The sequence below is a fragment of the Rhinatrema bivittatum genome, chromosome 14 (assembly GCF_901001135.1).
Source record: "Rhinatrema bivittatum chromosome 14, aRhiBiv1.1, whole genome shotgun sequence".
Taxonomy (NCBI): domain Eukaryota; kingdom Metazoa; phylum Chordata; class Amphibia; order Gymnophiona; family Rhinatrematidae; genus Rhinatrema; species Rhinatrema bivittatum.
Genome location: NC_042628.1, coordinates 36,890,654 through 36,903,228, shown reverse-complemented (window position 1 = coordinate 36,903,228; position 12,575 = coordinate 36,890,654). Strand labels below are relative to the sequence as shown.

General features: G+C 40.8%; 1 protein-coding gene across 2 annotated transcripts in view; it reads right to left on the bottom strand.

The window, feature by feature from the left end:
- Positions 1–205: 205 nt before the first annotated feature.
- LOC115075956 (major facilitator superfamily domain-containing protein 1-like) overlaps positions 206–12,575 on the bottom strand; it is a 30,548-nt gene continuing 18,178 nt past the window's right edge. Inside the window, exons 11-13 of one of the 2 annotated variants that reach the window (XM_029576938.1) lie at positions 11,788–11,927; positions 9,177–9,288; positions 206–1,219 (exon numbers count right to left, since the gene is read on the bottom strand). In XM_029576938.1, coding sequence (XP_029432798.1) covers positions 1,118–1,219; positions 9,177–9,288; positions 11,788–11,927 — 354 coding nt within the window. In that variant the 3' untranslated portion in view covers positions 206–1,117. Of the gene's footprint in view, positions 1,220–9,176; positions 9,289–10,677; positions 10,811–11,787; positions 11,928–12,575 lie in introns of those variants that run through there. The other variant, XM_029576939.1, reaches the window with a different exon arrangement.

The window sequence follows — 12,575 nt, the reverse complement described above, 5'->3', positions numbered from 1 at the left end:
ATGTTACACATCCATTTACGTGAATTAACTTTCATAGCCAGGCAAGTGTTTGTCATATACAGCATGAGTGAACTGTTGTATGGTAACCAGTACTGTCCTATTACTTATATTTTTATCTTTATATGTAGTACAGTATGTCTGTTTCAAGACTTCCTGCATGAGGCAGAGAAAGCTGTATAAAGGAGAAAAGTTGCTGCTTACAAGCTAAAGCTCTTTTTCATTTATTACTAAATTTCCCTTTACCCATTGCTTACAGAAGCTGCTATCAGTCTGCCACACACTTTTTTTTTTAAACACATATCCCAGAATTTGTGTGAATTGAATTATTCATTTACAATATTAAATTCAGGAGCATGAAGTTTCTTATTTAACACTAAAATGGCATTTGGCTTTGAAATGTTTATGGCACAATCACTAGGCAATTTAACAAGGTCAAGTATATGTCAAAACAATGCCTGCCAACTTTACAGCAAGTTAATACTAATTTTATATATAATCATGACTGTCTAATTAGCTTGTGCAAAAGTTCTCATGTCAAAAAAAAAAACAAAACAAAAAAAACTACACTAAAAATTTCCCTAAAGAGAAGTGATTGAATTTCTATACAATGTTATGACCCTAGAGTTAGGGTACAGCATTTTTTCTATTACAGTGAATCTGGTGTAGGTCAGATGGACTATGACCAGGTAAGAAAATGGAATTGAAGTTAAAAGGGAAATACCATCTAAAATAGCTCTTGTCTAAATACAAGATCTTAGTAAATCAGTTATCTTCTACTCCACCTGTTATGGGTTCAGGGAATTATTTAACACGCTCCCACTATCTTGTAAATACTTTTAGGCTGCTTGCTTATATTAAACTATTGAGCAAGCACGTGTAGCATGTTCTATCCAGAACTTCTGAGTGCTCCACTTTGACTTCAAAAAACCATTTATAGGTGGTGTTGCTTAATTATACAGAACATGTTAACAACATACCCTGTGCTGGCAGCATAAAATGATAGCCAGTTACCCTGACCGTGTACTACATATGGTACTGCTAGCTATGTCATATTCATAGCGTTACCATTCTAAGGCTCATACTGAACCCTTCCATAAACTTGTTAACCTAGCCACCATTAGTTTATTGACCCTTCTGTTCCTTCATCTGTGAGGAGAGGAGCTGCATCTGCTGGTTCTATGGTACTTGAGCGCTTCGTAGTTTTGTTCAGTGTTCCATCCTGGTAAGACAGAAGGATGTATGCATCAAGAAACGTGAAAGTCACATTTATGATGGCAGCATGGAGCATAACTGCAGTCTAATATTGAAGAAAGCAATATTAAAGGGTGCTTGCTATGTTCCTAACCATCCATCCTGCTATAAGCAACACCACTAGGACCATTTGGGAGGGCATAGCGCTCACTTATAGCTAGGGCACCTTCAGTGTGCCACACATTCTAGCTTATACTATATTATTTTCTTAAAAGGGGAGTCTTAGCACAACTTACAATTTAATTGTGTAAGATAAGGGTAGCCAACTCTAGTCCTCAAACAGGTCTAGTTTTCACACACTGAACGTGCATAAGATTTGCTTGTACCACTTTCACTGCAAGCAACTCTTATGCATTTTCATTGTGGATAGCCTATAAACAGCCCTTTTTGACACGTGAGGACAGAGTTGGCCACCCCTGGCCTAAACTCAGGTAGTGTATTTTTTTTTTTATTTTTTTTTTTAGAAAGCTCATACCATAATTATGGTTCTTAACCCAGTCTGCCTGACACACCCAGCCAGGTTTAGAAGGAATATGCATGAGTTGTGTACACTTGATGCAATGTATCTAACTCATGTATATCCAGAATGCCTTCCTTGAGGGGTGGGTGTGGAGGACTAGGTTGAGAACTAATCCACCTCATTACTTTGATTTTCAAAATATTTACTAGCAATAAGCATGGCTTGTACATAGTAAATTCCCAAAATAGTCAAGAATATGCTATTCCATGAGAAGGACGACCATGGATATAGAGTCAAGGGTAGGCAATTCTAGTCCCCAACTGCTACAAGCCAGCCAGCCAGCCAGCCGTGTTTTCAAGATAATGAATGAGTTACTTGTCATGATAGGCTTGTGAGAGTAGAGAGTTACCTACCCCATCTTACTCAATGGGCTAAGAATTAAGGTTCCAATTCCATTTACCCTACCATTATTGCTTGTGAGCTCAAGTACCCCTGGAACCTCCTTCAGGCAGGGAGTGTACTAGAATTACTAAAAATCCAGCTTGGGCATTATTGATAAAGGCAGATTAATGCAATTGTATGGTTTGGTCCTTTTTAAAAGGTATTACAAGCCACAGCTTTTACATGGCTAATACCTCTCCCCTACATCTTAAAAGTAAACCATTTTTTTGAGAAACTTTCACTAAGCTAACATGAGGGTGTGTGGTACAGTATACAATAAGCTTAGAATATTCTAAATCAGTGAGCTGATTAAAAATAGTAAGGAACATTTTAACTAATGGCAGCTAAGTAAAACTGTATGGCGTTGTGTATGAGCTGGATTTTCTGCCTCTTAAAAATATTTAAAAGTTTAGATGTTGGTCTATTAGAATAATGTGAATATTGATAGTGAGCCTGAAAACTGGTTTATGGCCCTCCGACCCCAGCTTTCCATTCTCCCTCCTGGGGGACCTTGTTTGATGAAGCTTTCTAGAACATAACTAAAAAATCTAGATGCATATAGCTCATGCATATTCATTATGGAAAGCCTGAAACAAACTCACTGCTTGATTCTCATGTTAAGCCAGTTTATTTATTTTTTTTGCTGCCCTCTATTATTGCCTCCAGCGCTGAATGGTTTTGAATTTTTTTCCCCTGATTTTTTTTGTATTTTTCCTTCTGTGAAAGTTATAAAATTCATTTTTTTTCTATAAGTAATGTGTATTCCTTTAAATTTTACATTTCTTTTTAAACAGTAGGAGCAGTGTGAATGGCATTTTCCATCAATAAGTAAGATAAAGTTGCCATTATGTCTGAATGTCATCTAATGCCACTAACCAAATTTGTCTCCTAGCTAGCAGAGGTTTGCCCATATACAGCAGTTCATGGGGGAGCTGCCTCAATCATGGTGCTGCTGTCCCAGCAGCAGCACTATTCAGTCTCCCTCGATATCTTTTTAAAATATCTTTCAAGTTTTTCATGCTTCAGGCTGATGCCCCTGCAACACCTAACCCAGCATTGTCAGTGCTAACAAAAAAAATAAAAAAATTACTATATCAATATGTCCAGCTAAAAACATGGGCAGCAAAATATACCCCACATACCTAACTGAGCACAAAATGGAGGAACTATGTCTCTCAGTCTATCATCTGTTGCCTTATGAGCCTGAGTTGAGCAGAAACAACAAAAAAAAAAGTCTGGTGCACCATGCCAAGGTTTTAGGCTAGAGTAGTGCTGGCCTATGCATCAATGCTCTTGTCTCAACGCATGGACACCACTTCCGCATAGCTCTCATCCATGAATGGGCCCAGGGTTCCCTTGATCTAAGCATCATCCATGCACTACTGCTTGGCACCAGCTTCATAGTCACATGATGCAAAATGGCTTGAAGTAAAGTATGCTTCAATATCCTGCATACCTGGTCTCAGCTCCATAAATCCAAGACATCCAGGCATAGTTCACCTGGTCCTCATGCAAGTGGAGAACAAAGGCAGAAGGAGATATGTAGTCTAACCCTCCTATAACCAGAACATTTTCTCCTTCCATGCTTCTGCCACAGAACTTGCATTTAGAGATTATCGGTACCATCTGTTCCCTGCGGCTGCCTATCTCAAATAGACCCCTTTCTCCAAGAGCAGGAGCCCATTCTTGTCACAGCAGATCATGCTCCACCCAAACCAGGTCAAAGGACAGGGCAGTGGCACAACCAGATCACAGAATTGATGGAAGTTTCTTTACCTCTGACTACAAAGACAGGTGTAACTGTCCATCCCCTGCTTTCCAGTTTTGCTTCAGCAATCTTTCAGAGCAGAGTTCATTTTCCCCTGTTAAGTGAAAGATGTCTTCTGAACCCTGGCTATGAGATTCCTCATCTCGCTCAATTGCAGCAGAGTCTACTTGATCAGAGGTTGTGGTCCAAGGATTATCCCTTCAGATGAAGACTGAATTAGGGGGACTTGGTTGCATCATTGAGGTCCTGCAGTGATGTTCCTACAGTCTTGGGCTCTAAGGAAGGAGCAACAAGAATACCTTCCAACCCCATTCCTCATGTGGGAGTCCTCTCTTGTTCATAATTCTTAGAACAAATGGGAAAAGCATTCAGAGTAACTATTCGAAAGGATATAGACCCTTGAATGTGAGGCTTAAGACACCTTCAGAACTATCGACTCTTCCAGTTCATGGCATTCTAATCAGCCACAGATAAGCATGGGTGACGCCAACAACAAGTTATACCTTAAGTTTAGAGTACATAAGTCAGCTGGTCTTGCTATAGTTCAATTACCTCATCACTCTGTGGTGGTGGTGGAGGAATCTGCCCTAAAGAAGGTGAAGACTAAGATTAATTTGTCCTCTAGCAGGAAATAACCTGCTACTTAAATTTGGAAAAAGTATTTTAAAGCTTAACTGCTCCTCTCTCTATTTTTCCCTTTATTATAATGATACAAGAGCTGCACAATGGCATACAACAGCTGAAGCCTGCTCCTTAACCTGAATGAAGAGGAAAGTTGTCATCCGTAGCCACTCCTTGGTGCATATTGACAGTCTTCGGTCGATCGGATTCAATTCATACTATATATTGCCTATGCCATCTCCCTTGACTGGTGCTCAATGCATGCTTAGTTCTGAGCCAGCAGTATTTGCAATGATGTCCATGAAACGTGAGCGACAACCTATTCAGAGAAAATCTGACAAACTGGAGCTCGAACAGATTGGATGGCTACATTCTGCTCTATCTCCATAGAGGCCGAGCAACCCTCTTTTTCAAGGCACTTATTCCTACAAGAAGCTGTACTTCTAAACATGCCTTTTCAAAGGTACTACCTCAACAGCTTCCAGGCAGAGCTCAAATGTGAATCCCATCAGCCTAAGGTACCACCAAAACCAGAATCTAGTTGGAACCCTCCCCCTGCTCCAAAATTCCCCTCTCCTGTAGGAGGCAAAACCCAATTCTTCCTAGAAGAGTGGTGCTGAATTGCAAAGGGCCCCTGAGTTCAAGATCATTTCAATTTATCCCAGTTCCACTCTCTTCCCCACTGCTTAGAAGAATTGCCTCTCCAGCAGAAAGTGATAAGACTAGTCCCTGCATTACACCATGGACAATGGCTCCTGCTTTTTTCTCATTTCCAAAAAAAAACAAACGATTGGGATGAGAAACTTTCTAGCGCTGAGAAAGTTAAAACAATCATCTTTGCCAAGAGAAATGAATTCCCTCAGCACGACAAGCCCCTACATAAAGGAGAATGGATGCATGTGCACACATCCCTCCCCCTTCAAGGTGGATTTTTCCCATTACGAATGAGTGCGTCACTTTAGCCTGTCCGCAGCTTCCAGGCTTTTCCCTGAATGCCTTGCAGTGGTAGCATCAGCGTGAAGTGTTTCCATATCTGGATGATTGGCAAATGCCAATCCACTCTCACAGCCATGTTGATCTCACTGCAAAAATCTGTCCGCTTTCAGAAGTTGTTTTTCTAATAGACATGGATAAGTAATCATAGCTCTAATCTACAGCATATAGTTTGTTAGGACATGAATAGGCCCTCATGCAGAGAATATTTTTGCCAGAGGAACACTATAACATTGCTCATTTTGCAGACTATGCATGGTAGCCACACTAGTTCTCAATTTCTTGCATTTGTATCATGCTGCTATTCGTGTATTCATTGACCCACCTCCACAGCTGTTGCCTGCAGTGGGACCAACTACTTCATCCCCTGACAGTACAGCTATCTCAGGAGATGAGGACTTGCACTGTTGGTTGCAACACCATGCTCTTTAGGAGGGTGCTCTACTTTGCACTCTCCCTCATCAAGTATCTTTTGGCGTCGCACACCTCCAAAGGATTAGGGCACCTACCCAGGCTCTTTTTGAACCAAAGGCACTTCATGTCTTGGAGATAATCAATACCAGATCAATCTTTTGGAACACAGCAGGATACTGCATAGAAATCAGTATCTTTGAGGAATAAGCATTCCTTTTCAAACAGACAAGTTACCATGTGCTATGTCAACACACAAGGAGGCACAGGCTCATAGCCTGTCTGCCAGCCAGACTCAAGTTGTCTTACAAGTCTCTTATCTTTAGAATCTCCAATACAATAGTGGATCACACAAGCGTTCACTGCAGCAGTCAACAGCTTCAATTTATAGGGTCTACCAACAGTTGATCTGTTTGCATCAGAACAGAAACCGAGAGATCTTCTGTTTGATTCTACCCAGCAAGCTCAAGTTAGCTCAGGATGCTTTCTTGCTTAAATGTAACAAATCATGTATACTTTTCCACAGCTTCTTTTGATCACCAGAACAGTACAGTAACATGCTACATCAAGCTCAACTGATCCTATCACTAGCGTTTTGCCAAACCAATCTGGTTTGCATATCTCGTTCAGCTATCTATCCATATGGGAACAAAATCTGCCTTGCTAACTCAAAGTAGAGGTGCCCTGTTCCCCACCTTCAGTCTCTTGCCCTAAGGGCTTGGATGGCGAATGCTCAGGAAGTATGGATCTCTTTCTACACAGAGAGAGACAACATTCACAAAGAGCCTACAACTTTAAAGGGAAAATTGTTACAGATGGTATCAACAAGACTAATTATCCTTCTTTTCTAAATGAGGGTCTGCTATATCTCTGGTCTGAGTACATAGTGACGTTATAGCTGTTTACTGTGTAGTTGTTAACTGTAGACCCATCACAATGTACTCGCTGGTACTGATTCATGAAGGCTTGTGAAATGTTAAAACTCTGGTGCAAAAAAAACCAAAAAACACATGCCTGTTCCATGGGACCAAAATATGGATCTCTTGCACTTGAAGCTGCCTTTTGAACCATTGGCATCTGCTTCTCTCCAAGTCCTGACTGGGAAAGTGGTTTGTTTTTTTTTCCTTATAGCAGTTAACAGGCAGGAGCATCAATGAATTTCAAGCACTAGTTCACTATCCTCCCTCCATGCAACTAATCCACTCTTAGCCAAAGTTCCTTCTAAAAGTTGCCTCTTTCATACCAATCCATTCTCTCTCCTACCTTCTGTCAAAGGTTACCTCTACAGGAAGGGAAGAAAACCCTTCATAGTGTGGCCTGCAAAACAGCCTGACCATCTTCCAAAAATAACTCGTTTAACTGCATCAGCAAGCTTCACCACTCTTTTGTATCCTGGTAGCCTTGATGCGCCAGGCACCAAATGTACTTTAAGTGAATAGAAGACTGTGTCCAGTCCTTGATATTTTATGGAGTAATTTGCAAAGCAGACAATAAAAAGTGAGTACAGACAGAACAGATACCATAGCTCCAATTAATGAGTGTTTATAGAGGGGTGCCTTGGCCACATCTGCAAAGCTGCAACAGTCATCAGTACATGTGATTACCTCCCACTACAGTCTAGATAATCTCTTGGACTGGCAGTGGATTCAGACAAGCAAGCACTTGTGTAACCTGTTCTTGTAGTAGTCAACTCTACGGTGGAAGCTAGGTTGCCTAATCATTAAGTGCTCTGCTACAACTCACAGCTTGGGACTTCCCACCTGTCACAGCTAATTCAGGCTGCTTAGTAGGAAAAGGCAAGTTTGCTTACCAGAAACTGTTTTCTGGAAACAGGATGAATTAGCTAGCTATAGAATACCCACCCAGCTCCCTACAGTGCTGTCTAGCTAGCTAGAACCAATGTTGCCTAAGATGGTTCATGAAACACCTATGCAGAAATTCTTGCACCTGCTCAAAGCTCTACTAGCTAAGGCCCCCTATGTACTAAAGGGTTTCTCCTATTCTGTGATTAGGGGGAAAATGCTTAGTAAATGACCGAAGAGAGATGTCTGGTTGGTACTGCAGCCCACATGGAATGGCAAATGCATTCTCTATCTATGGAAAACAGTGTACGGTAACCAAACTTGCTTTACTCTATTACAACACCAGTGGTAGGTGCTGTTTTCTTTTCAGTAGGGACTAGATGTCTGCCCAAATTTATCAGCTATTTATTTATTTAAAATTTTTATATACCGGCATTCATGTTGCAAACACATCATGCCGGTTTACATATAACAGGGGTGTACAGTGAACAATTCAATAACCTATTTGTGTAGAAGGAAGCAGTTACAAATAACAAGGTAAAAGAACTGGGAGGAGAGAAGAAAAGGGAGAGAATAACATTAGGTATAGGTATTTACATTAGTAATAACATTTTTACATGTGGAAGTGGTAGAATCTGGCTGAATAGAAGCTATTATTAAGTGCGATGGGTCTTAACTAAGTACAAGGAAGATTTGCAGAGCTCATGCTTTTTTCCAGCTATAAAGCCATAGCTTTATAGTTCAATACATTAGGTCCTATGTTTCTAACCTCCCCTGCAAAACTGAATAATTTTTATATACCGGCATTCATGTTGCAAACACATCATGCCGGTTTACATATAACAGGGGTGTACAGTGAACAATTCAATAACCTATTTGTGTAGAAGGAAGCAGTTACAAATAACAAGGTAAAAGAACTGGGAGGAGAGAAGAAAAGGGAGAGAATAACATTAGGTATAGGTATTTACATTAGTAATAACATTTTTACATGTGGAAGTGGTAGAATCTGGCTGAATAGAAGCTATTATTAAGTGCGATGGGTCTTAACTAAGTACAAGGAAGATTTGCAGAGCTCATGCTTTTTTCCAGCTATAAAGCCATAGCTTTATAGTTCAATACATTAGGTCCTATGTTTCTAACCTCCCCTGCAAAACTGAATAAGTACTAAGCCTCTCCAGTTCTGATCTATATACTACTAGCCACTACCCTAAGCCCTCTTGAATTACAGTGGTTGCTGCTTATGCCTTTTCTCAATTTTGTTGTTGAGGTTGTAGATCCTCTTACCCTTTAGAATAAGGTGTGGTAGAAAAGATGCATCAGGTTTTATTTTAAAAGTTCTCCCCAAACAATGAAGCTTCTCATCTCCTTTGGCATATTTAATACTACTAAACAGAGCAAGAGCACCACCTAGCAAATAGTCTGTTCTTACCTGACGTTTGTCCACCATATTGAGAGCAAGAGCGGTAATAATGCAGCAGATAGTGTTTGCCAGCATGAAGATCATCATTTGTTGCCATCTCCAGAGAGGTATTTTTGCTTCACTGTTAAGAGGTGGAGGGTTAGTTTGCTTGTGGAATAAATATTTATACAAGTAAAACTTGCTATCCTCTTAAGTACAGGGAGATAAAATGTACTTTGTCCCTCCAGTAGCTTGTTTGCCCAGAACTAAATGCAGTCATTTTTCACTGATTCTCTAGCATTTCATAGTAGTAATTAGCCATTAAGTTTTGAATGGTGTAGCTGTCCATGGTACTTTGAATATGGCAGAAAAGATGAGAGGTGGTTATTTCTACAGCAATTGGAAGGGGATGCAGCAGAGCAGGTAAATTCTTTCCTTGATTTAATATACCACCCAATCTATATATATTTTTTAAATTATTTAACCATCATCATCATAAATGTTCCCTGCAATCAGTCCCTATGCTGGGGGAATAATGGGAATAGATATAGGCCTGACATAAGATCCATCCAAAACTTATGGATCTTACATGCGTGTAAATAGTTCATGCATAGATGTGGCTCCTACAGGAAAAAAAAAAAAAAAAAAAAAGGCCCCTGGTTCCCTGGGACAACTTGTGAAAATCTGGTATGGATTTGATATCAGCCATAAATTATTAGTAGGGGATGTATACACAGCACACTCATGGCCTACTTTCCAAAGGTAAAGGTAGTTTAACTTGTAGACCCAATGTTCGGTACACAGGCCATGAAAACAACATTTACAGATACTCTTAAACTTTAAAAAAAAACAACAAACCACTTTTTCCAAAATAGTTTTCCAATTTTAGGATACAATGTGCAAATGTTATTCCTGATGCAGTGAAGGGTTTTGTGCAGACGTGTGTAAAACTGCCTTCTGGTTAGTGGCCTTGCTAGAAATCCTCTGTTAATGAAGGCATTTTAACAAAGTTACTCCACCCACCCCCTCCCCTTTTTATTTTTTGCTGTTTTAAGTTCTATCCTTTCCCACCGGTCTCCCTGTTCCCTTTTACTTTTCATTCACATCCATCCCACAACTTTCCCATTTTTTAAATTTAATTTATAGTCCCATCTTTCATGGCTGGTTAGCCATGGCAGAGCAGATTAGACTCAGGACCGGTCCATATTTCCCCCTTCCCAGAAGACTTACACCTGATGCGCTGAAGGGTAAAGTGACCGGCCCAAGGTTCCATGATATGAACCCCCCAAGCCTACTGCTACTCCTCCACTTTCCCTTCTTCCCAAGATTGTTCCTCCCCCCCTTATCATTATCCTAGATCTACTCTTCCCAAACCCGGTCTCATGTTTCCTTCCCAAAATGCCTTTTTTTTGGTCTCAAGTCATCCTTGGCCTGTCATGCCCCATTTTTCCCTCAAGCCAGAAGCCATGGCAATTACTGTGAAATTGGCACTTTTACAACATAAGCTCCTTATTTGATCACAGATTTCCTGCTGTAGCAGGGCTTCCCCTACCTAGCCTGAGGACTTCAGGATATAGAGAGAGAAAATGTACATACATTAGGGAAGCAGCGTATGCAAATTTCTCATGTATATTCATTGGGGTGTTCTCAGGGGCTCATCAAATCTGTATTAAAATTAATAAAACAAGCTTGCATCCTTTTCCATTAGGCCATAGGCTTACACAATATCTTCTGCAGGAATTTTACACAAAGTACAATGAGTTCATATGGTCAGCCATCATCTCATGTGAAAATTAGCTGAACTACATTTCTGGAGCAGCCTCAAGCTTAAAGCAGTGGGGCTGAGAACCAGGGTTCAAATCCCATCTATTTCACAGACGCTCGTTTTCTCAGGCAAGTCACTTCCTCTTCCACTGGTCCAAACTTAGGTATTAAGCATTTTCCCCATAGACACAGAATGGGAGAAAAAACACACTTAGCAAAATCAGGCCCTACCAATTGTAACCAAATGTAACTCAGTTTGAGCGCAGAGCTGGAAAGGGGAATTGTTAAATTCTAAATCGAACCTGCAAGCAGCTTAAGTTTTCTGGCAGATAAGCCATGTGCTGCATGCGATGTACTCCATAGTGATCCAGGTACTGTTGTATCGATAAATTAAGATTGGGGGCAGGGGAATTAATATTCCACCTTTCATGACTGGTCAGCTACTTCAAAGCAGTATGGTTTAACAGATTATGAATGCTCAAGTTTTATTTTTTCACCAGAAAACTAGATAAACCATTGTCTTCACATAGGTCCCACAAGCATAGGGAGATCCAACTTCCGCATCAGCAGTGGCAGAGGAAAGTCATGAGCCTGTGGTCCAGAACTACTAAAAGGTAGTGCTCACTCCCTCCTCCTCCTCCCTAGCTGTAGTCTCTTTAGGAATGTCTTCCAAAGGTATACTATTGTTTAGCTGTATACTCTCCAGCTAGCATGTCAGCCTGACAGTCAGCTAAGCCAGAGTGCGTCACAGACCTCCAGCTAACTAGAAAGCATAGTGTCCTACATTGGGTCTGACCACCCGCTGCCATGCTCTTGGTGCAATAGGATTCCCCCGTTAACTGTAGTTTTTATATTTTAAAGAGATGATGCTTCTCACCTGGATTTGGTTCCTAGTATTTGTCCAACAATAAGGTTTGAGAGGCCTATCCCTATCATCTGCACCGATGTTGCAAGCCCCATTGCTGTTCCCAGTGTTGCCTGTGGTACCACAAGGGGTATGGATGGCCACATGCTAGCCTGTTTGTAAAGGAAAAAATGAAACTGGTGAGATGGATTAAGATGAAGTACCTCTGCAAACATTTTTCCCCTGTCTAGTGTAAAGCAGCGGTTCAAGTTGCTTTACACTGCAGTACCCTCCTAGCCTGTCTGGTTTTCAGGATCTCCCCAACTCCATGCAGCTTTCCTATACACATTTAGTGTGGAGATCCTGAAGGCCAGACTGTGTAGGAGGGTCCCAACTTAGGAATCCTTTAAAGCTTCTCGGCAAAGTATGTGAACTAAAATTCTAGAACAGAGCTGATCGCCTGGCATTGCACGTTGCCAAAGAAGAACAGTCATACTTCATCTCGTGATAGCCCAGGCCAGAGGCTGACCCCCCCCCCCCCCCCATCTGAATAAATTACACATGAAGACAAAGAAGAAGGCGTAAGATCATCTACGGTGAAGCTTTCTGCATCGAGTGCTTAAGTTCTGGAATATGGTGGGTAGGGAATCCATTCTACTATTTAAAATAAATAAATAAATAAAGTTAAGATGACGGCCTAGAGATTCAGGGTATTAGTGGGTATTTGATTTGGTTTGATAACTGGAAGGAGCACTTATCTTTTGGGTTGGGTTGTTTGTTTTTTTTACATAGTAGTGAAATGCCACAGGGCTATGAGTCTG